The 25,760-nt window shown below is 35.5% G+C and overlaps 1 protein-coding gene across 2 annotated transcripts in view; it reads left to right on the plus strand.

Moving 5' to 3' along the window:
- Positions 1 to 25,760, plus strand: part of LOC148954127 (C-1-tetrahydrofolate synthase, cytoplasmic-like) — a 56,349-nt gene that overhangs the window by 4,942 nt on the left and 25,647 nt on the right. For both annotated transcript variants that reach the window (XM_089086928.1, XM_089086927.1), the window contains exons 2-4: positions 9,750 to 9,834; positions 13,756 to 14,097; positions 15,708 to 15,849. In XM_089086928.1, the coding sequence (XP_088943054.1) occupies positions 9,794 to 9,834; positions 13,756 to 14,097; positions 15,708 to 15,849 (525 nt within the window). In that variant the 5' untranslated portion in view covers positions 9,750 to 9,793. The remainder of the gene's footprint in view (positions 1 to 9,749; positions 9,835 to 13,755; positions 14,098 to 15,707; positions 15,850 to 25,760) is intronic.

Genomic DNA, 25,760 nt, shown 5'->3' on the forward strand with positions numbered 1-25,760 from the left:
AAAATGATTATTATATTTGAAAAGAGCATGAGAAAAGGCATCAAGTGGTATGTTTACTTTATTCATAAGTCAATAACATGAATAATGAAAAATTTACCAATCTTAGGATAGACTATCAAAGAAAGTATAGGCTGTTTACTAATTTATTTTTATTGGCCTAGCTGCAGTAAAGTTGTTCTTTTTCTCATTATATAGTTGGGTAGAAGATGAGGAAGCTGATGATGAGGAAAAGATGAGGATATATTTGGTAAGCTCATTTTTATGAGCTTACCAAATATATGTTAAAATTTTTATTTAGAACCCTAGATACTTTGTTCATTATTAGCAAATGGTGACTACAAATTCTGAAAACTTTCTTAAAACACCAAAATTGCCTACCTACTTTTTTTTTAACCCTGAAAGCATATTGCACCATTGTAGGAGAAACTTGCAACAAAAAATGTTAGCTCTTTTAGAGCATAACCTACTGGGCAGAAGCCTACACAAAAATTAAAAAGGATCTCTGTACAAAAATATTGCCGCACATGAAATTAAAGCTCAAAAAACTGATTAATATCAAGAAAAGAAAATTCAACAAGCTAAGAGAACTCCAAAAACATAACATGGAAATTATAATTGACTAGAAAAGAATACAACCCAGCTGAGCAAGGAAGAGAAGCAAGTAGACAAGTTGAAAAAGAACATCGGAGAGATTATGGAAGCGTGTGAATACAAAATTGACTATGAGAAGAGAAATTCTTATTCTTATAAACAAAAATGGCCCATTTGTAAGCTCTCAATCTAAAAAGGCCAATGTTTTCAACAAATTCATTAGCTCTGTTTTTAAGCTGAAACAAGCTAACCCTGGACCATCTATGATACTAGTGATTCAAAACTTCCCATTGCAAAGGAAGAAATCAAACTACAACTCCAGAAACTTCAATCAGACAAATCTAAAGCCACAGATGAGATAGAGGCATTATGGTTCTGAGATTGGGTAGAATATTTGCTAGAAATCTTTCAAAGCTCTCTAGAAAAGGTGCAATACCATTGAAATGGTTTAAAGTGATTGTTGTCCCTATTCACTTGAAAAATAGACAATCAGAAGTGGGAAGCTACCAAACTATGTGTCTGACATCACTAGTCTGTAAACTTTTTGAAGGACACATGAGAGACAGGATATTGAACCATGTATTGTAAAGCAATATGATAAATCCTGACCAGTCTGGGCTCCTACTAAATGGAAGCTGTACATTACAACTGTTGGAAACATTTAATGATTGAACACAAGCTCTGGAAGAAGGTTACATCATCTTAGCAATACTATTTAGTGTTGAAAAAGCTTTTTGAAAGTGTATCAGATGGAAATCTAATTGATAAATTCCACAGTATAATCTGCTAGCACAAATACTATCCTGGATAGAATCATTCCTCAAAAGTCAAACTTAAAAGTTGGAATAGGTGACAGCATGTCTTATCAAGCAAAAGTGACCAGTGGGACAATACAAGGTAGTGTAATTGGTTCTCTTCAGATTCTTGATCAGTAAAATCAACAGAAACATAATCAGCAATACAAAGCATATGGCACAAGACCTCACTGGCAAGTGTACGAAAACAAAGTGTAATTTTGACCACGTTCCTTTATGTAAGTTAGCATCAAGTGGGCATTGTTTTGGGTGTGATAGCCTGCATATTTCTGTCCCCCCTTCCTTTTTACGAAATAAATCAAGCTGCAAACAAAAAACAAGTGCACAAACTTGGGCAGTCCCAGCTGTTACCAGTCAAGGTAACAAGGTAACCCAGCTTTTTTAGGGCGACGCCGAAAGTGTTCACGTTCCTAAATTTTTAGGGCGACGCCGAAAGTGTTCACGTTCCTAAATTAATTCATACTCCCAACCTTTCAGATTACAATGAAATCATTTGGGTAAGTGTAAGACCCAAAGTTTTACCACGCCCCTTTAATTTGATTGTGTTTTGCTGCTTCTATTATTCCCCAAATCAAAACGCTGCACAAAGACAGCGATTCTACCAACAACTGCATAGTAGTGCCGATTTTGTCCTATGCAAATTCCCGAACGCCGGCATTTTCTTAGTAGGTGATGCGAATGATCTAAAGTTAAATCCCCTTTGTAGTCCCCTAAACTTAAAACAAATATTAGAAATACCAACAACAAAAGGAAATTCAACTCTTGATTTGATTTGCACTAATTTGCAGGCTTTCTATGCCCCTCCTGTCCCCTTGCCCCCGTTAGGAGGAAGTTACCATTTTTGTTTATTAACGAAGCCTCTCAATAGCTTTAATCATACTTTTTCTGTTACTGAGTTCTCTTATCGCCCAATTTCCAATGATGGCCTTTACACATTTGGATCTTGTATTACCAATGTAAACTGGCTGGCCCTCAAAGGAAAAAATGACATTAATTTTAAAGTCTCCGAATTCCAAAATCAGATTAAAACAAAATACATAAATTCCTTCCCTGTGAAAAAAGTAAAAACATGTTCTAATGACAAACCATACATTACTAGCCAATTGAAAAAACTAATTAGAATTAAATTGAATCTACTAAAGAGTGCTAAAACATCCGAAGCGAACTCACTGCGTAAACAAATCTTCTTCTTCTTCTAATTCACAGCAGTCGGGCTATTCAGTTGGTACTATTTAGCCCTCTTCTTTTTACTTCACTCTGTGGGCTACAGAGCTACTGTCTTGGTTGTCTCTTATTTTTTTAGATATTCTCAGATATCTTTCAGTAGATCTTTTGACTCAAGGAGTTCAAATATAAGATGATAGATATCGGTTTCTGTGCTCTGTGTGCAGGTATAGTTGGCTAGGCTCTTGGCTGATAGTGAGATTTTGTGGGGTTTGAAGTATTTTAACAGTTTACAAAGCAAGGTATGTTGTGCAGACGTCAGCATAGTACATTCAAATAGGCAATGGTCAATTGTTTCATTATTCATATTACAATGCCTGCAAAGAGGGGACAGGGGAATTGAACCACTTGAATTAGAAAGCTTATATGAGAATGCAAGGAAATTTAGTCCATTTGTTCCAGAACGAATTCTATGATAAATTTTAGAAAGATACTTATTGGGAAAGGGGGAAAGGATAGGATTAATCTTATCAAAATTAATATCTGATAGCCTCCATCGGTAAATATCTCTAATTGGGATCTGTCTAACACTTGGCTTGTCAATATTTATAGCATTTTTTGCTATTTCATCAAAATGATTATTACCACTTATGCCAGAGTGTCTAGGAATGTACTGAAAGTAAATTTTTATGCCACTTGAAGCAAGATTATCAATAATACTGAGACAATGATAAGTGTCAATGTCCAACTTATAGTGAGGAGCTGAGGCCAGCAACTCAAGGCTTGATAAAGAGTCGGAATAGATGATAATATTATTCGAATTTGCAATCAAAGGTTGGTTTTGCTTAAGGTGTTCTAATGCCATGATTATGGCATTTAACTCAGCAGACATTATAGATAAATTATTAAATAATCTCTCGCCCATTGCAATATTCAGGTGAGGAAGGAAAACACCACTTGCAACCTTCTCATTCATATTTGACCCATCAACAAATATTTGGAAGTGATTTTTATAAGTAATTGTATTAAGTTTTGCAATTTTTTTCTGGACAAAAGCAATGGGGGTTAAATCTATAAAAAAAGAAATACGTAAATCTGCTTCTTCATATTACAAATGCAAAGTCCAGGATTTATTTTCTACAAAGCCAAAACAATGGTATAATAGAATAAAGAAAATTTGTGGGAAAACACATAATAATATAGACTTCCATTTCCAAGAAGACCCTTCAGTTACAGCCAATAATCTGAACAGGTTTCTTTCTTCCATAGTTCAGAGCCTCCCTCCCCTTTCTTTTGACCCTCCTTATGATTTGTGCTCTCTCAATTTTCCCGTTATTTTGCCCTCGGATGTGGAGGCAAAAATTAAGAACATTAAAAAGTGTAGTACACGTCCATTAGACATTCCGATTTTACTAATTAAAGCCTTTGCCGACAACCTCTCAGAGCCTTTGTCCTTACTTTTTAATGAAGTTACCTCAACTGGTAAATTTCCAAATTGTTGGAAATTAGGTTTTATTACTCCCGTAAAAAAGAAAGGTAATAATCAAGATTTTGATGGTGTCCGTCCCATTACTCTTACTCCAGTTTTTTCGAAGTTATATGAAAGTTTTTTAGCTGAGTGGTTGAAAGTAAAAATAATCCCAAATGTTGACCAAAGACAATTCGGAAACCTACGCTCTACATCTACTACCCACTATCTTGTTCACCTTATGGACACAATATGCAAAACACTTGAAAAACCCAATACCTGGCTCAATGTTATCGCTGTTGACTTGCGAAAAGCTTTTGATTTAATCAACCACAATATACTATAAGAAAAGCTATCTAATGACTTTCAAGTTGACACTTATTTAATTAGAATAATTGCGTCTTTCCTCTCTAACAGAACGCAAGTCGTGAAATACCTGAATGTATATTCTGATCCCCTCCCAATTTATAATGGCGTGCCCCAAGGAACCCTCTTAGGTCCAATTTTGTTTCTTACAATGATAAATAACCTTGGTGTTTATTTCCCGGATAGATGGAAATTCGTTGTTGATCTAACTGTCTTATAGACATGTTCCAAAAATTCCAAAAGCAACCCAATGTACATCTTGGAATCGATATCAGCCGAAGCTCTTACTGATGATATGAAAGTCAACCCTTTAAAGTCAACTGTTCTTACTATTAATTTCCTTAAAACTCCTCCTTCTTTTTCCTGTCCAATCCCCCCTGAAATGTCCGTTACCACTATGAAATTACTGGGCGTTACCATCTCAAGCGATTTAAAATGGGATTGTCATATTAATGACATCTTAAAACGTGCAGATGCCGCATTTTCCCTCCTTAAAAAATTTAAATGCCCTAAATTGCACTGTTTGAGGATTTTCTTGTCATTTGTACGCCCAACCCTTGAGTACGCCTGTCCTGTTTGGTATCCTGGCATTTCCATTGAATTGTCAGACAGAATAGAGGCAGTAAAAAAAGGGTGCCTAAGAATTATTTTCAATGAGGGTAAAGTACCTTATATTTCCCTTCTTAAGAGAGCTAATCTTGTCACCCTTAAGGAAAGGAGAGCAAAAATTACCTTGCGTTTTGCTAACAATGCCCTTCATAACCCTCAAACAACTCCCCTTTTCCCTGGTCAATATTCACCCCTTCGACCCCGTCTCCCGCGTTCTTTGTCAAAAAAAATCCCCCATCTCGCCCCAATAAGAGTTTGCACGGAAAGATTTAGAATAAATTTTTTCCCTTACATAGTTGACATTTTCAACCACTGAATCTCCGCGGCCCCCTCCCCCCCCCCCCCTCACTCGCTCTTTACCTCATAGTTATTAATTTAATACCCATTTTGCAAATTTGGGGGTTTTATTTTTTTGTTTGTTATTCACCATCTAAATTTTGTTTTTTTTTTGTTTGCTGACGTTTGACGTTTTTATATTTTTGCTGACGACATTGGCCTTCTAATTTTATGAGTTTACTTTGTACTTTGTTTTTGTTTTAACGTTTTTACGTATTTGACATTGACCCTTTTATAATTTGCTGTTGTTGTTTGATTGTTTGTTTTTGTTGTTCTTTTTTCGCTGTATTTGACGCTAAAGTGTGAATTTAGCCCTTTTGGGCTTGTGATAGATGTTTTTCAGCAATAAATCTTATCTTATCTTATATGAAGTTCAATTCAAGACTCATATGAAGTTCATATGATATCACAATGTGATGCTGCTACAGAAACACATTAACAGTCTAGCTGAGAATCTTCAAAGCCCATGTCTCAACTTCTCATTCATCAAAAACCAAGGTCATGTGAACAGGTAAGAAAAAGACTGCTTCTCTACCCAAGCTAACAATTAACAACACAACAGGCTCCAGAATACCACTGACACTTGTTGACTCTGAAAGGGATCTCAGCATAATTGTTGGCCTGCAGCTAAAATTTTGTGGGCACATTGAGAAAACAATTTTCAAGGCATCAAACAATTTCACAAGAGTACACCATAAAAAAAGGGTTAGAAACTGCAGCAATAGTTAGATCAAAGGGGCAGTTTTTGGAGTGTCTGAGCTGTAGATGACTGGAACTCACTCCCAGAAACAGTGGTGAAATCCAAAACTTTGAATAGTTTCAAAAGTGGTTTGGATGGATTTTGGAGAAAACAATTTTACATACACAACTCTTGATGAATTACTAGATTTAGCTTGATGAATTAATGAACAACCATCTAGAGGGTGCTGAAATAAGGATGTTTCTCTAATGGCATTGAGGATCCTGTAGTTTATGAGTTTGGATTATACTCAGATACTATACCTAGATATTCCATATTCCAGTAATTACATAGTTGGCTAGAGTTTACAATTGGTTTTCAGACCAGCTTTCTTCAATATTTCTAAGAAAGCAGTTGAGTTACACAAATAATACTTTAAAGATTCAACTCCTGAAATTCTAAAAAAGTTTTATTCACTTAGATCAAGTGCTTTTTCTTAAATGTTAACAAGCATTTGTCCAAAAAGTGATTGTCTATCCTATGCAGGTTTGTCCCTACTATGTAGTTACTTACAAAAAGTTTTAATCAACTTACCCACACTGGCTTAAATAGCACCACTGGAGCAATTCAACCTATCAAATCAAGCACTTTTAGATTGTCCATCTTCTGCTTATGCATTCTTATGTCTACCTACACAAATGGCTCCTTGTTCCTGATAGGTAAATCAATAAACAAATTTAGCATATCTTTCAAAAGCCACATTCCTATCATATTTAAAATGCAATGTCCACTGAAAGTTGAAAGAAAAGACTAAGAAAAACAAGAAAAATTACGTCTATCTTCCCCCCCCCCAAAGAATAACTCAATGAGACTCATGGTTCAGATTTGAGGCTTGCAAGACCAGTTTCTGAAACTGATAGTTCCATTGACATTTTTGGGACCTGTTCTCCAAAAGGGCAATACTGGTATGTTAAGTTTTTAAAGTTTACTTTGACACTGGTGGTTTATCTTTGCCAGCCTTAAGACAGGCACAGGAAAAGATTTCTTTGTGCCCTCTTTATACTCCTTACATTTGTATGTTCTATTAACATAAATATAGATGAAAGATCATAGCACATATAGGTAGTGGAAGCAAAGAACTGTATGTAACATTTCCCTGACTCCAGAGTTCTTGAACTCATATCAAGAGCATCCAAAGGTTTGGAGGGAGGGGGGGGGGGAAATTGATATTTTTTTTCAATCCATTTCACTTTCCATGTACAACATGATGGGTAAATCTTTGTTCTTAAAAAAAAATTGTGTTTTGTCGAATTTGTTTGTTCTTGTGACTACTGGTTAGTGAGATCTTTTTAATAAATTAGACCTTATCAATTTCTTACCATGAGATACCAAGCTCCTTTTTTTGGTATTGAAAATCTTTAGCCATTTTTTCTTTTATTCAGAACTTGTGTAGCAGCCCTGGAGCTGTTACAATGCAGCATTCTCCCTCATCTATTGAAACGTGTTCAAACTATCAGAACTAGAGGCTGCTCAAAGAATTTAGTTAAAAATCATGGAATTAAAAGAACCACGACCTATGTAGCAGCTCCTTGGAATTTTATTATATTGAAACAATATCAACAGTGAGTGTAAAAGCTTATAAGTAGTTTCTGGACTGCAGTTTGGGAGCAGTGGCATATGGAAGACTGACCATTAAGGGAGGAGGATAGGCAGAGCAGTACCTAGGGTCAGTGGTGGCTGGGGTAAAACTAATTACAGTGCCCCCTCCTGACTCAAATATAAGCAAAAAGCTGAATCAAAGTGAAAAATTAGATCAAAGTGGGCAATTCCCCAGCTGCTACACCCCCCCCCCCCTAAGCCATGGCACCCGTGTAAACTGCTCCTATTGGCTGATCGCACATAGAGAAACAAAACGAACTATTATTTTCACTAGATAATTACTACAGTAGTACTATTAAAAACTCACCTTTGCACCAAGCTGACTGAAGCCTTCACAGCTGCACACACTCTTTCTCCACCACAATCTATTCAAAGCTTCTTTTTTAACCCCCTCCCACAAAGTTTCCTTATCAAATAAGGTCCCTCTAATGACTTCTTCCCACCCCATTTGGGAATGACTTGTATTTTGTATTGGCCAACTTGGCTGATGGCCATTTTACAAATGGTCGAAGGCGGAATCGTTGGCAATCCCCCATGCCTCATTCATACAGTTTGACCTGACTATCTTACTCTTTCTTTCATCATAGTCATAAAAGGTGAAATCAAACGGCAATTTTTGGGCAACTTATTGTGGGATATATGATCAGTCAGCTTATCATTTGACAACTCTTTTGGAAAGCATTTAACAAATCCTCTTCAGCCTTTAAAGTGCCCATTTTTCAGAGCCACACTTTACTATTGACATTACTTTGGCTTCCAGTGTTCAACCTTTGTTTTAATATTGATCAAAAACTGAAATGTAATTTCCTTCTGTCTTTCTCTGTCATTTTTTCTATGGAGCTTATCAATTTGTAGCTGAAAGCTAACAGATTGCTTTTAGATTGTAATCAATATATTGCTTACTGGGTGCTATAACTGTTTCATTACAGCAGAGCTGTTCCTAGGGTTGGTGGTGCCCAGGGGAAAACTTTTACTGCACCCCCTCTTGACTCAAATATAAGCAAAAAAAGCCAAATCAAAGTGAAAGATTTGATTAAAGTGGAAAACCACTGCCTCCAACGACGGCACTCAGGGTAGCTACCCAGTTGCTCTCCCCCCACCCTTCGAACGGCTTGGCAATTCAGCAAAAACAGGCCTACTGTATTGACTTTCCTTATACCTCACAATTCTTGTACATTATGAAAATAATAAGTTAAATTGCGGGAAATCTGATGGGTATTTGTTTGCTATACTACTTCTCTGCTGTTATACTGTTATGCTCAGATTCTCGTTTTTTTTTTAAGTTTTTCTTTTTAAATCAAAGTGCTAAGTTCTTAGAGCTCACTGATCTAGTCTAGTGTATGGATTACCAATGCCTCTTGACTTCAAAGGTCCTGGCATTGAGCCTGCAGCACCTGGAATCAAACCTTGGACCTTGTATTGCATAGCAGAGATCATTCTACTGTACTGTGCCACTATAGGCTAGAGCTCACTGATTGCATCAAAAAGTGCTTGAATTTAAATTTATCTGCCAAAGAAGACACAGGAAAGAGAATTTCGATGATGTTCTCATTGAAATCCTTTGACCACAGAACTGAGCAAAATGGATTACAGTTACAGTCATCTAAAAAAACACTTTTGTAGTTAGATCTGAGTCTTCAAATTTTATTTAAAAAACTCTTTTTTGTAATAGATTTAAGGTCTTAGTAACTTGATTAGCCTACAAAACAGGGCTAGTTATAGGGTCTTTACCAGGACAAGAACCATGCAAAATTTATTGACAAAAGGTAAGAAATTGCTGGATCTTTTTTTTAAAACTAAACCTTGTTCTACCTGTATTTCATCTGATATGTGTTTAGAGAGTGTTGTATGCTTCTAAAACATTTTCCAGCAAACAGAGTAACTCTGAGTTTTTCCATTTTCTGAGTGACTGAGATCCATTTTCTGAGTGACAAACAAGTTGACCCCCACCAATATATATTTCTATTCCTGTGGAACATTTAAAAGGTCAACCATTTTGTGACTGCCAACAAGCTGTTCTAGCTAAATTAAGAATTTGATAAAAATGGGCTCTCTTTTGCAGACAAATTTGCCAGGAGATTTTGAAAGAAACAAAGAAGATTCTAGATGAAAGAAATGGGCTCAAGCCTACCTTGGCCATTGTGCAGGTATGTTTTTTACCCCTTTTAAGATTTTATCTCATTCTTTTTTATCCTTTTAAGATCCTATAATGACATTATATCTTTTTATAAGCCTAAGCAGTGATGAAAGGAGAAAATGCCATGGCAAATGCAGACAAAGGATGGTCCTAGGTATATTTATGAAAAACATATCAAAATGGGTCGATATTTTGGTAGGCTAATGTATAACTAAAATTAATTTAAAGCATCAAACCCTTCTACCTTTTGTAGAAAATCCCTTGAAAGTCTTAGCCCAAATTTCGGGGCACTACACATGTATTTGCACTCATTTAGAAGTGAATAGTTGTTTTGACAGATGATTTCATACAAGATGGCTGAAAACACTATTTGTTTTAAGGTTTAAGATATATTGAATTACCTTTTAAGCCCCTTACCCCCTTGTGTAGCTGCTTATTGATGTAATTCACCTAAGAAATGTCCCAGCACACCCTTGGGGAAACTTTGGATAAAACATGTTAGATATATGAAGAACAGGACTTTTGGGGCTTAAAATACATTCCTGATGTGGGCTAAATATATCGGAACCATCTGATACGTTTCTTTATATTTTATGCAGAGCCCAGTTGCAAACATTACAAAATGCACGTGTTTAACTGCAGTAGACTTGCTCCATTTAAGCAGCACTGAGTACTCCACTAAATATTAAATCTTAAGTATTTTAATTAACATAGTATCACAAACATAATTTCTTCTCATTTGATTCTTGTTGACATTTTCCATACTGTATTACAGAATGGCATGATAAGCTTGGTATACCATTATAGGCCTTGCCAATTTTTATGAATATTGTGAATGTGTTAAATTTTATGGTGTTTTTGTGAGATGTATGATAAATATTTGGATTACCTTTGTTGGGAGATGTTTTTTTTTTATTTATCCCCAAGAGTGATGAGGGAAGTTGGCATGCTTCTAGATCAGATATGAAGTTTAAATTTATGTGCCTCCTTCCCAAATAAATTTAAGAAAAAAAAAAACAACACCAAAATAAACAATTTGATATCATATACACATGAATATCAGGCTTCAAGAATGAATCTCACCATTATAAGCCTTGCATAAGCCTTGATATTATAATTACAATTTTTATGAATATTGTGAACGTGTTAAATTTTATGGCGTTTTGTGAGATGTAAGTGATGAGGGAAGTGGGCATGGTTCTAGGTCAGATATATAGTTTAAATTTATGTGTCTCTTCCCAAATAAATTTAAGAAAAAAACAACACCAAAATAAACAATTCGATAGCATATACATATGAATATCAGGCTTCAAGAATGAATCTCAAAGAAAGAAAAATCAAACAAGCAATTACACATTTTCTCCATTGAGCAGTAAATTGTTTCTTTAGAACTCATCTCTACTAATTCCATATACAAATGCTATTTAGAACATTCTCTACACTTCCATATATACGAAGAAGAGCTCAGTGCACTGATGCGTGGAATTGACTCGTCTGAGTGGCCTTAATTCACGGAAATTTGGACTGAGAGTGTGAGGGGAAAAAAAAATTCAAAATCTAAGGGGGGATAATTTTGTTGTTTTCCAGTTTAATGAATTACCAAAAAGGGTTATTTTCAATGAAAATGGTGGAAAAGGCATTTTTATTTAAATCCAGGGGGGACAATACCTCCCCCCATCTGCCCTTCCATTTGACACCACTGACTCCCCTTCCTCAAAGGTACGGAATCAGGATGACTCTTTAGCAGTAATGACTTGATTGATAGCCGATTTTGTCAATGAGGTTAATTTTAATTCTAAAGCAGTAAATATCCAAAAGAAGATATTGGCATGAGATTGAAAAAAAAAACTCTATACAGAAAAACATATGATCCAGATAGATGGCATTGTTTTTTTGTCAATTGCACAATTATTATATTATGATCTTGTTTTCGGTTGCTGCTGCTGAGCTTTCGATGCAGATTGATTAATGATTTTGGATTATTGGTAGACTTCATATATTGATTAGCTAAATCAAAGGTATTTAACCATTTTTAGTGCTGCCAACATAGTTATGAAACTAGGGAAGCTTCACTTAGACAAAAGATATAGTTTCATTTTTTACAATTCCTTTCACAACCAACCGTTGTCAATCTTATATTTCACGCGAAAAATGATAAAAGCAACCCTGAAAAAACAGAAGAATATATGTAGGATCTTGCTCAAAATAAATAAAAAAAAGTAAAAAAAAAAATTATGAATGAAGGAATAAAATCTTTTTGTGTCTTTCTATCTGTGATTATACAGTAGTCAATTTTGGTATATATATTATTTTTTTTTTATTTTGGCAAAGAAAATTATTATAGTCTCTGAATACTGGCAAGATTATCATAATCTTTCTAAACTTATTACAAAACCTATAACAAGAATTTGCAAAATCTGCTATTTAGACTTCCATTATTTTTTCTATTTTAAGAGTGCCTTTCTTGGACCGTGTCCTAGAGATAGATTGGTAAACAATGGGTTTGGTTGAAACGTCGTGGATTATTTTTTTTTTGTATTCTTCTTAATTTAGTTTTGCTGTTAAGCTAAATTCAAATTGAATGAATTTTTTAATAAATAAAAATAAATTTTCTAAAATATTGTTATTATTTAATTTAGTAATTGTTGTGTTATTTAAATTATTATTATTAAATACATAAATAATTTTTGTATTTTTTAAATTATTATTGTAAATTAAAACTTAAAATTTTAAATTAGTTGTTTTATGTTAAGTTTTTTTTTTCTAATTTTCAATTCTTAAGTAGCGTACTGTTTATTTATAAATTGAGGCTATAAAGGAATCTAATCAATCAGGTGTTGTCTTTTTTTTTTGCTTCTGTGTACATTTCAGAATTTTGAATTTATTCAAGAATAATTTTTACTGTGGGTCTTTTTGGTGTTTAATTTTGAATTTCTTTTCTGTATTACAAATTGTTTCCACTTCTAAATAGAAAATGGACAGCTAGAAAAGATCAAAACTTTCCTTTTTAACATGGGTCATGCATGAAATATTAGCTGCAACCAGGATAGATAGTATAGCAAGATCCAGCTGTAGAAATTCTAGTTGATAATCGAGTTTTTTTTATTTACTTAGAGTGGATGTCTCTGGACAGGATTTTTGTTTGTTTGTTTTTTCCAAAAAAAAAACAACAAAAAAACCAGGATTTTGGTTGTTTGAGCATGAGTTATTTGAGTTTTATTTATTGTTTAATTTGAAATTATGCGCTTCTCCCCTGCCCAGCTTGTGATTTTGAGGATTTTTGAGGTGGGAGATTGTTTTTTTCCTTTTTTTTGCTGGTATACTTCTTTTTTTTCTCCTTTGTTCCTTCCTGGCCAAGGAGCCTTACAGGGGTGACTGTGCTGAAATTGTTTTGTTGTAAATTTATTGTTGATTAAACGTACTCAAAACTATGTAATAAAGTAACAGTCTATCGTACACTAGGACACAAGAGTAAATTTGAAAGCGTAGATATATAGAAACACACAGGTCAGATCCTGAGGGAGCGATCAGGGAACACCTGGGGGAGGGGGAGAAGGGTTGGAAAAAAAGATATTGAGCATCCCTACTCGTTCTCTATTTTCCTTCACTCTCTCTTGCTCTCCCTTTTGCTCATTTTTCTGTTTTATCTAGTAAATATAATGATAACTAATATTTCTGAATAATCATATCTTACAACCATTTGATTTATTACCACAAAATACAATAAATTGTGTTACTGAACGGGGAGGGGGAATCCTTACTCAAGACTGGTCTAAAGAGTACTCCTGGAATAATAAAAAGTTATTGAGCGTAAGTGTTGTATAGTTTTAACCCTTGAGGAACTCCTTGTGAGCCCTGATCCGAAGAGTTGAATCAATAATCGGAGCCCTCATCCAAAGAGTCGAATCAATAATCGGTCTCCTACTTTCAGATTGGTTCCAGAGAAGATTCAAACGTTTACATTAGACAAAAGTAAAGGTGATGAATGTGGTATATCAGTCAGCCACGTAACATTTACTCGCTCGATCACCCAAGATCAGTTGATAGCCGAAATAAAGAAAATAAACTCTAATTCTAATATTCGTGGCATTATTGTACAGATGCCCTTGGACTCTGAAAACAAAATTGATGCAACATTGATAACTGATACTGTAGACCCAGAGAAAGATGTGGATGGACTAAATTCAGTGAATCAAGGTCGTCTTCCTGTTGAAAACCTGTCAAGTGGATTTATTCACTGTCCGCCGGCTGGCTGTTTGGAATTGATAAAGAGGTTTTTTTTTCTTCTTGATATAAACTTTAGTTTACTATTATACTTTATAGACCTACAATATAAATATAATAGCAAAAATAAATATAATACAATAGTAAATAACTAATATATCATAGAATATGATTATATTATATAAGTATAATTTAATAGTATAAATAAATAAGTATAATAGTAGAATTCATAAAAGAAGTTTAACATAATGCTAATGCTATAATTTCTTACATATAGCAATTTGTTTTGCCAATAGGCTAATGAAAGTAAGGAGATTCTTCACAAATAGCCATCTGCTTACTTACTCACCTACAGCAGTTTTTAAGTAAGACTGTCTTAGATATACACGGCAAAAAGCGAGATAGAAGGGCCGTAAAATCCTCAATTGAAGGGATCTCTGCTCAGCCTCAGTGAGTTTTTTATGATTCGAAACTAAAATTACTCATAGGCTAACGAAATTATGGAACTTACTCAGAATGAGCCATCTGCTTTCTCACTCATCCTTAGATAGAGCTATCTGCTTACTCAGTCATACTCTGAAGGAGCCATCTGCTTACTCACTCATCCTCAGAAAAAGCTATCTTCTTACTCACTCATCCTCAGAAAGAGCCAAGTGCTTAATTACTCATCCCCAGAAAGAGCCATTTACTTACTTAATCATCCTCAAAAAGAGCAATCTGCTTACTCAATAATCCTCAGAAAAGCCCATCTACTTACTCACTCATTCCCAGAAAGAGCCATATGCTTACTTACTCATCCTCTGAAATAGCCATCTGCTCGCTCACTCACCTACGGTAATATTAAATAAGGTTGTTTAAAATTCATGCGACAAAGATGACATAAAAGAGCCGTAAAATCTTCACTTGAAGGAAGCTTTACTTAGCCTCAGCTAGTGTGGATCTTCGGGGGAGGTACCATGCCTATCTTAAATCCCCACCCTCCTTGTATTTGAAAAATACTTTTTTTGGGGGTATTTCTGTTGAGAGATGCCTTTCTTTTGGTATTTTCATGGGAAAAAATTGATAAATTAGCCCCGCCCCTCCCTCGTAAAGTTTCATGAATTGAAGCCGCTGGACCCACCCCCCCTCCCCCCAACCATAAGGAAAAAACTAAAGCAGCAATAGTACAAGCAGTTTATAAGTATAAGGTACCAAACAGAAAACAACATCAAAAGAGTCTTAAAATCACTATTTGAAAGTAGCTCAGCTGTTGTGATTTTATTTGTTTAATTTTTTTGTGAACTGAAGCCAGGAAGTAGGCTTTATTATACAGTATACAACACTATACAGAGCGGTACATATAAGCCTGTACCATGCAACGCTGTACAGCGCTTCCAATATTCAGTTTTCTCAGGTTTTCTCACAGAAAATTGAGTTCTCCAACATCTATTCAAAAATTAAGGCTGAAGAAAATCTACTTTATATTACACCTCGTATATTTACGAAAGACAAGGAGATAGAATCTTCATTTTCGTCCAGGAAAGCCCTGAAAAACTTGGGTACTGCGGAAGCAATGGCATTATAGTTGGTCATATATTTATTGCTTTATTTCATCTTACATTCCTTACATCATCTTACATTGCTTTATATCATCTTTCATTTTGTGCACTTTTCCTTCAGATCTGGCATCAACATGAGTGGTAAGAAAGCAGTGGTCATTGGTAGAAGTAAAATTGTTGGCACTCCTGTTGCTGAGCTCTTGAAGTGGAACAACGCCACCATCACTGTTTGTCACTCTAAGACGAAGGATCTAGACCTAGAGGTGAGTTCTTTAAAATTTAAGTCTTTAAATTAAAAGGTGAGTCCTTAATTAAGTCCTTCAAAGTCCTGAAGTTAAACTAGTCCTTAAATTAGACGATTCCTGGAATTAAATCGGAGTCCTTAAAAATGCTAGTCTTATAATGAGAAGGTGACTCCTTAAACTAGTGATAAGGTGACTTAGCTTAAATTTCTTTGGTTAAATCATTCCTTAAATTGGACGAGTCCTTGAATCAAATGCAAGTCCTTAATTTAAAAGTTGAGTCTTTAAATTATTCCTTAGGTGACTTAGGTTGCCTTAAATTAAACTAGTCCTTAAATTAGGTGAGTCCTTAAATTTGGTGAGTCTCTAATTAGGTCCTCCAATTAGTCCTTAGTCTACTGAGGTCATTTCTTAGGTTAAAATAGTTCTTAAGTTAGGTGAGATCTTGAATTAAAATATATAATTAGCACATTCAGGCGATTGCAATGTCAAGTGGGATAAGTTCATGAAAGAAAGAACAGGAAGATTTAATAAGCAGATGTATTGCTCATGTACAACGTACAAATAAACGTTCGTATGGGGATAAGTTCATTTATTAGATAGTGAAAACAGACACAAAAGTCTGGATATTTCAAACTCATATTCAGCGGTCGTCATCAGCAGAAACCCTAAAGTATTAAAATTAAAACTAAGATATTTATGCAAAACAAAATAATAACTTCCGGTTTTTCGTATTTTGTCCTGTATAAATATCTTAGTTTTAATTTTAGTACTAAAGTGTTTCTGCTGATGACGACTGTTGTATATGTGTGTTTGAAATATCCAGAGTTTTGTATCTGTTTTCATTGTCTAATAAATGAACTTATCTTCATATGCACGTTTTTTTGTACGATATAGAAAGGCAGTGTGGTCTTGAAAAAAAAAAAAAAAAAATAAATTTAATTATTATGTCGAAAATACATCCGTAACGTTAAATCAGTTATTCAGTGGAATTCTTGTCCAGTGTTTCGAAAAATATAAATTTGAATCTTTTCAATTTGGCTTCGCTTTGACTTCTTTAGAATGTTCAAGAAAAAACCCTCATGTCGACGCTAAGCTTCTTTTTTTGATTACAGGTTATGAAATTAGCTATTATTTTCTTATAATCTTTAAAAGCCAAAAAAGATGAATAAAATTGAAAATATTGATAGTCAGTGATCCAGGGACCGTTATTTTTCAAGGGGTGGCTCACATTCGCTGCAGTTGGTTTGAGGGTGGATTTAGGGCAATCGGGGGCGCTGATGACGAAAATCGGGGTGCACAAGTTCGCACGCGTGTAGAACATGGTCATTTTAGCCTATAACGACGTCATACCGCTCTTGATTATTCTAAACGGTAAAATAAACTGAAAACTTTATAAACTTGACATATTCTGAATCCTAAGAACGAGTACTTTCACCTAGTATTTTTAGTTTTCCCCCACAATCTTTATTTTTTTTTTGTTAACCCTTATTTAATTTTGAAAACAAGGTTTTTAAATATACTTTTTCTTAGTTTTTTCGGTTTAACTGAAATTTTTGCCTGCATAAGTATATCTTTTTATCATTTATTTGAATTTTTCTGGTTATTTCAAGTCAAACCATATACCTCTTTTTAAAAAAATTTACTTCTTGAGCAACTATTTATTTTTTCTAACTAAAGTCATAGCTTTCAGAAATTAGCCTACAATGACCAGGTTTTTTTGAAATTTTTTTTTTAGCTGTTAAAAAAAGATGAGAACGAGTCAAACTGCTCATCTTTCGAACTGCCATAAAGTCCTTTACATGATATTAATAGAAACAAAGTTAAGACTAGAGTTTACAAGAATAAGCAATGGAAAGATAAAATTCCCCCCTCCCCAAAAAAAAGAGAAAATTTTATAAATAGTAGTGTTTTACTCGAAATATTTTCAAACCTTTGATTTTTATCTCACCAAATGATAGATCGCTCTTTTTTGAATCAAATCATGTATTTACATTCTATACAGCTAATATTTTTAACCAGGAAAAAAAAGAACAAATGCCTCGTTCTGCGATCGCATGCGCGAATTTGGTATTTTTTTTATGCTCTATTTTAATTCTGCTTGTCATTTTGAGTCAAACCATGTGCCTGTTTTCCAAAAAATCTTATTTCTTGAGCAACTGTTTGTTTTTTCTGTAGTAGTAGATACAATCTGGCTTACATAGGCTCATACACGAGTCTCAAGGTGGTGAAGCCGTATGAACGCGTGGTGCAGAGGTGACTAAGGCTGATTTGAGATACTAATTTTCTTTAAATCCCAGCGTAGCTGGGGCTAATGATCCAATCGGTTTGATTAAGTCAACGGCCGCTGATGTAGTAGGCGGCAACCGTCATGATCAGCTGAAAGTAAGGTTTAGACGACTGCATTAGTAGTTTAATATCAAAACAAATAAAAATCAAATATTTAAAACTGAACATGAAACGGTGGCTCAAATCTCTTTTTCTTCTTCATCTTCGGACTCGTTCTGATTCACATCAGAAAGTATGGATTTTTGGGGGTCAGCTCCACACTTGAATGCGCTGTCACAGAAACCTATTTTGGAGCATTTGGAGTGCCAGCCACACCTCGTCTTGTCACAGTTGCAAAAAGAAAGCGATGCTAGCCCATGCGATATCGCAGAAACTAGGTCAGACTTCAGTTCATGATCTTCAATTCTCAAGCCCATATCGGTAGCCTGAGGTAAATTAATACAGGGCTTGTGGCTTTGGATCCAAATCAGTGACTGGAACATGCACCTTTTCAAATGAAGCAGAAACGAGATATCAGTTGGTGGTAAAAGCCGCAAATCCTTCAATCTTTGGTACAAGTGTGCTCGAAGATCATTCAGACTATTGAAGTTAGTCACACTTCTCCCATACAATGTAACCAAAAGCTGCTTACAGACGTTGACTAAACCATCACTTTGCACAGATGATGGCTTCTCTGCAAGGACTCGAACTTCATCACCTAAAGACCCCAGGAAAGTTTCTGAAGACTTTGCAGCTCAAAAAGAGTGGACCTTTCCAATTCCATACAGAAAGCTTGTGGTGTCACATCCACTCAAGCTGTGGACAAGCGGCAAGGCGTTGCAAAATGTTAATCCTAGTTTTTGTGCTGCCTTATGAATAGGTATGCAATAGGACGGAAACTTAAGCCAGAGCTACTTGAGGCCGAGACTAGCAAGATACTGGAAGTAGTACGCAGCTAGTAAAATGATATCAATATCGTTGGCTTGTATTATCACAATTGTGCTCTTTCGTATTGTGGCAACTGCTGTGTGGTATGACACCCTAGTGTCTGTTTCCTCATGGACAAACGAGAGATCATCATCAACGGAGCTTCCATGGGGCGTAACTGTAACAGCCTTATATCGACTCTCGAAACCTCCACCGAGATGAGCCATCAGACGGGTCGAAATTTTGCACTCCAAGACTTCGAAAAGTAATTCCAAGAGTCAACCTTTGGCCGAGCGACTGCTGAGAATCCCTTCCCAGAATGTTGCAGCTTTGCTGGAGGAAATGAACGGGCTGGAAATATTTCTTCTTGGATCTCCTCTTCTTTCTCCACAGCCAGATGCTTCTTTGAGGTTAAACCAGTAGTCATCACGGGTTTTATCGTCATTAAGACCGTCATACCTGTCACCAACCAAATAGATAGACTGACAAGCTTCGGGTATGTTCCTAAGAATCCCATCGTAAACTCTTATTCCAAAATCGGCTAGCGTCTCATTTTGTTCTGGTCGATAACACCTTATGACACTCATGACATCAACTATATAGCCAGATCGAGGAGTCTTCAAAAAGCGTATGTGGAACCATTTTTGGCCATGACTGCAAGCCAGACTGTTGCAGAATGTTGTTAAAGGGTGTTGACTTTGTACCAGTACGAAGCTGAGGCTCCCTACGACTTGATGATAATACTGTAAGTGAGGCCAGATATGGCTGTAGCTCGTACTTCAGCAGCTCACAGAGGGACGAAGTTTATGTTGAATCTGCTAGACGTAGAGCTGGTTTAAGCAGCTCAGTTTCCCCAAAATATTTTTTTTGTGGCTCTTTCTTTTTTTCTTTTTTAGCCACAGAAGCGAAAGTTTGTACTATGCCAACTTTTACTTTCGTGGATACGAGCTCATGGCTTCGAAGCCAATTTCTCGGAGGTTCAGAAGACTATTTGCTATGGCTTCTGGAACTTTATCCCCTATCATAAAGTTGTGCCGTTCTGTTTTTGTCGTCTTGAATGGGTTTCCAAACAACTCTACCAAATCCATAACCCGATTTCTGCCTTTTGTTGTCAAATTTGTAAACGCAGTAGTATCTTCATGATACTTCATTACCTTGTATCCATATTCAGTTTTGCTTTCAGCGTTCTGGTGACTGCTGCAAGAAAGGGGAGAGTAGCCAGATATCGATCCCTGGCATTTTCATTCGTTGTCGCACCAACGATACCAGAAAATCCTTGATGATCTATGATATCCATATTCACAGTCGACTCTAAAGCCAGATCGCATGCATTGCTGCAAAACGACTCGGTTGTTCTCCCAACAACAAAATTGCCACTCACAAACCCTATGTAAGCTTCTGGCGCCTTTTCAAAAAGGCGCAATATTTCTTCTAGCTATTTAAGTGCAGCTGCAGCGTATTTATCGTTTCCAAATGTGAAGGAAATCGAAATCATCTCGTTCTTGGCGTTTAAGTGTGTTTCACTGTCCGCAGCTTTTTCAGCATAAAGATAATCGTTTCCGGTACGGATAAGATCTAAATAGTTGATCCAAGGCTATTGTGGTAGATGTGGGCTCGTTGTACTTCGAGAAAAGCGGAGCAATACTGTCCAACGCATCTCCTATCTGTTTACATAGTTCAGAACTAGTCTTACTTTTGAAGCGCTCAGTTGCATCACTCTCGGTTCGAAGTTTCTCGACTGTAGAAGGCACGAACTCGAAGCAGGATTTTTCAAGCCCATTCACAAGTGCATCCCACTGGAATGCGTTAATTTCTTCGTAGACCTGTATGTGAGCACGGAGTGCCTGGTACATATTCTTTCCTGAAAGGACCTTATTCACAATACCTTCCCTGAGAATTTCTGCCGCAGCAATAACTTCTTTTAGTCCTACTCCATCCATGAGAGATCCAACCGCTTTCAAATAGTTCATGAGCTTGTGAAAACCGCCCAATAATAGAACTAGATTAAAGAATTTTTCGGACAGGGACTTTTGAAGGCCATAGCTTATTTCATAAACAGCTAGATCCTGACTGATGACTGTGTACTTGTTTCCAAGCTTCGCTGCTGTTTTTTGACAGATGCTAATGGCAGAGGCTACGACTTCACAGGATGTTAGTGAATAGGGAAGCAAGGGTAAGTAACCTACGGTGGTTTTGCTACACCAGAAAGATTCTTGTGTTGAAGGCTTTCCAACTGGGAGTTGGCTCTTCAAATTCCACTTCAAGAAGTTTCGTAGGACACAACCTACAAAGCGTCCAGCAGAGGTCCAGGTTCGGCACCGAGAATGGCATCGGAGTCTCGTAACTATTTTCAAACAAAGAAGGTAAGGAAGCACAGTCACAACGTTGCGTTTTCCTGGGGGTTTTAACCTTCCAGGAATGCTCACTAGCTTGAGTGCCAAGAGGGTTGTCGGTTACCATCTGTCAAGTTCTTTTCCGCGGATTCCTCCCGATACATCTGCTCGACACACCAGTCACATCAACAGTTCTTCCGAAGTCTGCAGGAGACGTTGACGAGCAACCTGTAGAAAATAAATCATCGATAAAAATCAGAATTCATCACAAAAATTTGCAATAAAAGTAAAAATTCAAGATTAAATGTGGATTAATTTGGACATGGAATGTAGCCTACATCAGTCCCAAGTTGTGGAACCCTCGGTCGGAGGGAAACCGGAAACGAAATAAACTGAATTTCAGAAGAAAACAATTGTAACACAAGAATGAAAACCCGACAATGAAAACACAATAATGAAGCAACATTACTAAGCTAGAAAACAAGGTGTACCTCACGCAAGACAACTGACACCCCCATAAAATCGTTGTTGCCGGAATCCTTACCTTTATCCTTACCGGAATCCTTACCTTTGATTCCAGATAGGAAATATGTTTTTGAGGAGGACACTCCCCCACAACCCTCAGGGTAAGGGTTTTAAGTTGTGCCCTGGGGGTATATAAGGTTTTTATAGAAGGTGTTGTCGTAGAAACTTCAAAACAGGCTCAATCGATTGGGAATTTAAGGGGCTAGTTCCCTTTTTAATAGTCGAAAGTGAATGGAGGGCAACTAGCCCTTCCCATGCCCATCCTTCTCTCAAACACATCCAATCAAAAAATTTTGAGATAGCCATTTTGATCAGCGTAGTTTATTTTCAGATAGAAAATGTGTTTTTGAGGAGGAGACTCACCCCAAACCCTCAGGGCAAGGGTTAGTTTTGCCCTGGAGGCATATAAGATTTATATAGAAGGCGTTGTCGTAGAAACTTCAAAACAGGCTCATTCGATTGGAAATTCAAAGGGTTAGTGCCCTTTTTAATAGTCGAAAGTGATTGGAGGGCAACTAGCTCCCCCTGCCCCCACGTCCATCATTCTCCTAAACACATCCAATCAAAATTTTGAGATATCCATTTTAATCAGCGTAGTTGATTTGAAGATAGAAAATATGTTTTTGAGGAGGACACTCCCCCACAGCCCTCAAGGCAAGGTTTTTAAGTTATGCCCTGGGGGCATATAAGGTTTTTATTGAAATATTTATCGTAGAAACTTGAAAAAGGGCTCATTCGATTTGAAATTCAAAGGGCTTGTACTCTTTTTAATAGTCGAAAGTGATTAGTTATATTTTTTGTTGTTGTTGTTGTTGTTGTTTAGACCAGGGTACTTCGTATCGAAGGAGTTGTCGTGTGAACTTCGAAAAGGGCTCAATCGATTGAAAATAGAAAGGGCTGATGCCCTTTTTAATAATCGAAAGTGATTGGAGGGCAACTAATCCCCCTTCCACTCCTACCCTCCCACGCCCCCCCTCCCATTTCCCCATTATTTTTAAAAACTAATCAGTGCATTAAAATAAAACCAAAATGCATTGTGTTAATGCTAATTCCCTCAGCAGTGTCTCAAAAACGACTCAGGACATTATCTTCAATCTTTCGAGGTTACTTCTACTCTTAAAATTTAACCAAATCAAAATAGCGTAAGTGTATCCAAGTTATCAAAGAAAGTAAACAGATTTTTTGCGAATGGTATCAAGTTTTCCATTTCAGTTCAACTAGAGGAGGTATAAAACTAAATTAAACAGTACTATTTGTGTCCTGATTTTTAAAAGGTTGTATGTTGTTAAAAATTGCTGAAAATTTTTCTCCAACATACAAATAGCAGGCCAAACAATAAAGTCTTAAAAAACGAAAAGATTATAGCATTATTTTCTTTTTCCCTGAAAAGACTATGTCAATATAAAACGAACAGAAATTAATTAAAAAAACTTTTTCCACAAAATAAGTTTTTCAAAGAAAAGTAAAGAACTCCATTACATAAAAATTGAGCAAAAATAAAATCAAATAATCTATGAAGCGTGAAACTACCACAAATCAGCATCGATAAATAAATGAAACTCAAAACGAGCAGAAATTATCATAAGTTGGGCGCAAAACCCCTATGCCTTCCCAAGGCCAGAACAAAATTTGTACTTTACTGAAAAAATACAAATGAATATGCATTGCCAGTTTAATGTACATATACTGATATTTAGTAATCAAAATATTAATATTATTTTATTTATTAAAGTTATAAAAGTAATAACATTTATAATTTTTTCAGTAAAGTGCAAATTTTTTTCCGGCCTTGGGAAGGCATAGGGGTTATTTCACTGTAATTGTATTTTATTTTTAAGTCTGTAACAACTGGAAAAGAAAATATTTGTAACATAATTGGTTTTCAGTGAAGCGCCAATGACGCAGTAGGCTTTCGGTTTTTATTTGCAGTTAGGAAAGGAGGCAGTATCCAAACACTTGTTTGTAGTGAAACTATATTCGTCTTTAACAATTTTAAAAAGAGCTAATAAATTAAAATGAATATTTGATGTATAATTATATTAATTGCTGAAAGCTCATCAGTTCAAAATGTTACTATAATTTTAATGTTTATTTTCAATATTAAGCACAAAAGGAAATATTTGTAACATAATTGGTTTTCAGTGAAGCGCCAATGACGCAGTAGGCTTTCGGTTTTTATTTGCAGTTAGGAAAGGAGGCAGTATCCAAAGACTTGTTTGTAGTAAAACTATATTCGTCCTTAACAACTTTAAAAAGAGCTAATAAATTAAACTAAATATTTGATATATAATTATATTAATTGCTGAAAGCTCATCAGTTCAAAATGTTACTATAATTTTAATGTTTATTTTCAATATTAAGTACAAAAGAAAATATTTGTCATAAAATTGGTTTTCATTAAAGCGCCAATGACTCTGTAGGTTTTAGACTTTTACAGTGAGAGAAGGAGGTCATACCCAAACTCTTGCTTGTAGTGATTTTTGTTCGTTTCAAGCTTGATTTGTATGTTCAATTTAATTTTCACTCGTTTTAAGATTTATTTATTAGTTTACATTAATATATATTGTATGTTTGTTTGCATTGATTGTTCATTCAATTTCTGTTTGTTTTTAATTTCATTTATACTTCAAAAGGAGAATATTTAAGTTTGATTTTCATATTCAGTCTAAGCATTACTCGCTTTAAGATCTATTTATTCATTTATATTATTACTTGTTGTATGTTTTTGCTATAACTGTTTATTTAATTTCTGTTCGTTTTGGGTTTCATTTATTCTCTTATAGTAGTTTCTGGTCGTTCTGAGTTTGAATTCAAAAGATATTTGTATCTGCTGAGCTTAAGTTTAAAATGACCTTTACTTTTCTTTGAAAAACTTATTTTTCGGAAAGTCTTTTTTTAATTAATCTTAAAAAGGGCCCCCTTTTTAAGATTCATCACCGATCCAATGAGTCTCCTCCAAATTTTGCACGATCACCCTTTCTATATATACCTCATATGTCTCCAGGGCATAGCTTATAACCCTGTCCCTGAGGACTGTAGGGGATTTGCCATCGTTTAAGATATAATTTCCGGACCTTTCAATTACGCTGAACAAAATAGCTATCTCAAAATTTTGATTAGATAGGCTTGTGGAAATTTTGGGCGTAGGAGGAGAGGCTAGTTGCCCTCCAATCACTTTCGACTATCAATTGGGCACTAACCCTTTCAATTTCTAATTGAATTAGCTCTTTTCGAAATTTGTGCGACTACAAATGGTCATCTCTAAATTTTTATTACATGCATTTCCGCAAAATACGAGGTAGGAGGGGGCCTATCCACCTCTCGATCACTCTGAGTCTTAATCATAGTTGCAGACATAGTTGCTGGACCATTCTACTATGCTGAACAAAATCGCTGTCTTAAAATTTTGATCCAATACGTTTGGAAAATGCATGAGCTTGCTAGGGTTATCCACCCTCCTATCACTCTGAATCTTAAGAAGGGCCTTTTTTTATTTTTTTAGATTTTTTTAGATTTTTTAAATAATCCCACCTCCTCTCCTCTCGGTGACCTTTAAATTTTCTTTAAAAATATATCAGTGTAATATCTCAATTTATGTAATGTCACCTACTCTTTTCATAATAATAACAAAAAAAACTTCTTCACAAAATTCTATTTATAAAAATTATATGAAGATTGAGCATTCCAAAATATACCAGGGTATAAAATAGAGGTATACTACATTTCAATTTTCTTATACCTTTTAGGTTCATCTGATATCTCAGGCTGCCCTTCCCCCTTAGAACACCCCTTCCATCGTGACCTTAAATTATACAAAAAGGGCCCTCTTTTTAAGATTCATCTCCAATCCAATGAACCCCCTCCAAATTTTAAACGATC

The sequence above is a fragment of the Artemia sp. Qi Xiang Cuo genome, chromosome 3 (assembly GCF_049724085.1).
Source record: "Artemia sp. Qi Xiang Cuo chromosome 3, ASM4972408v1, whole genome shotgun sequence".
In the NCBI taxonomy this organism is placed as follows: Eukaryota; Metazoa; Arthropoda; class Branchiopoda; order Anostraca; family Artemiidae; genus Artemia; species Artemia sp. Qi Xiang Cuo.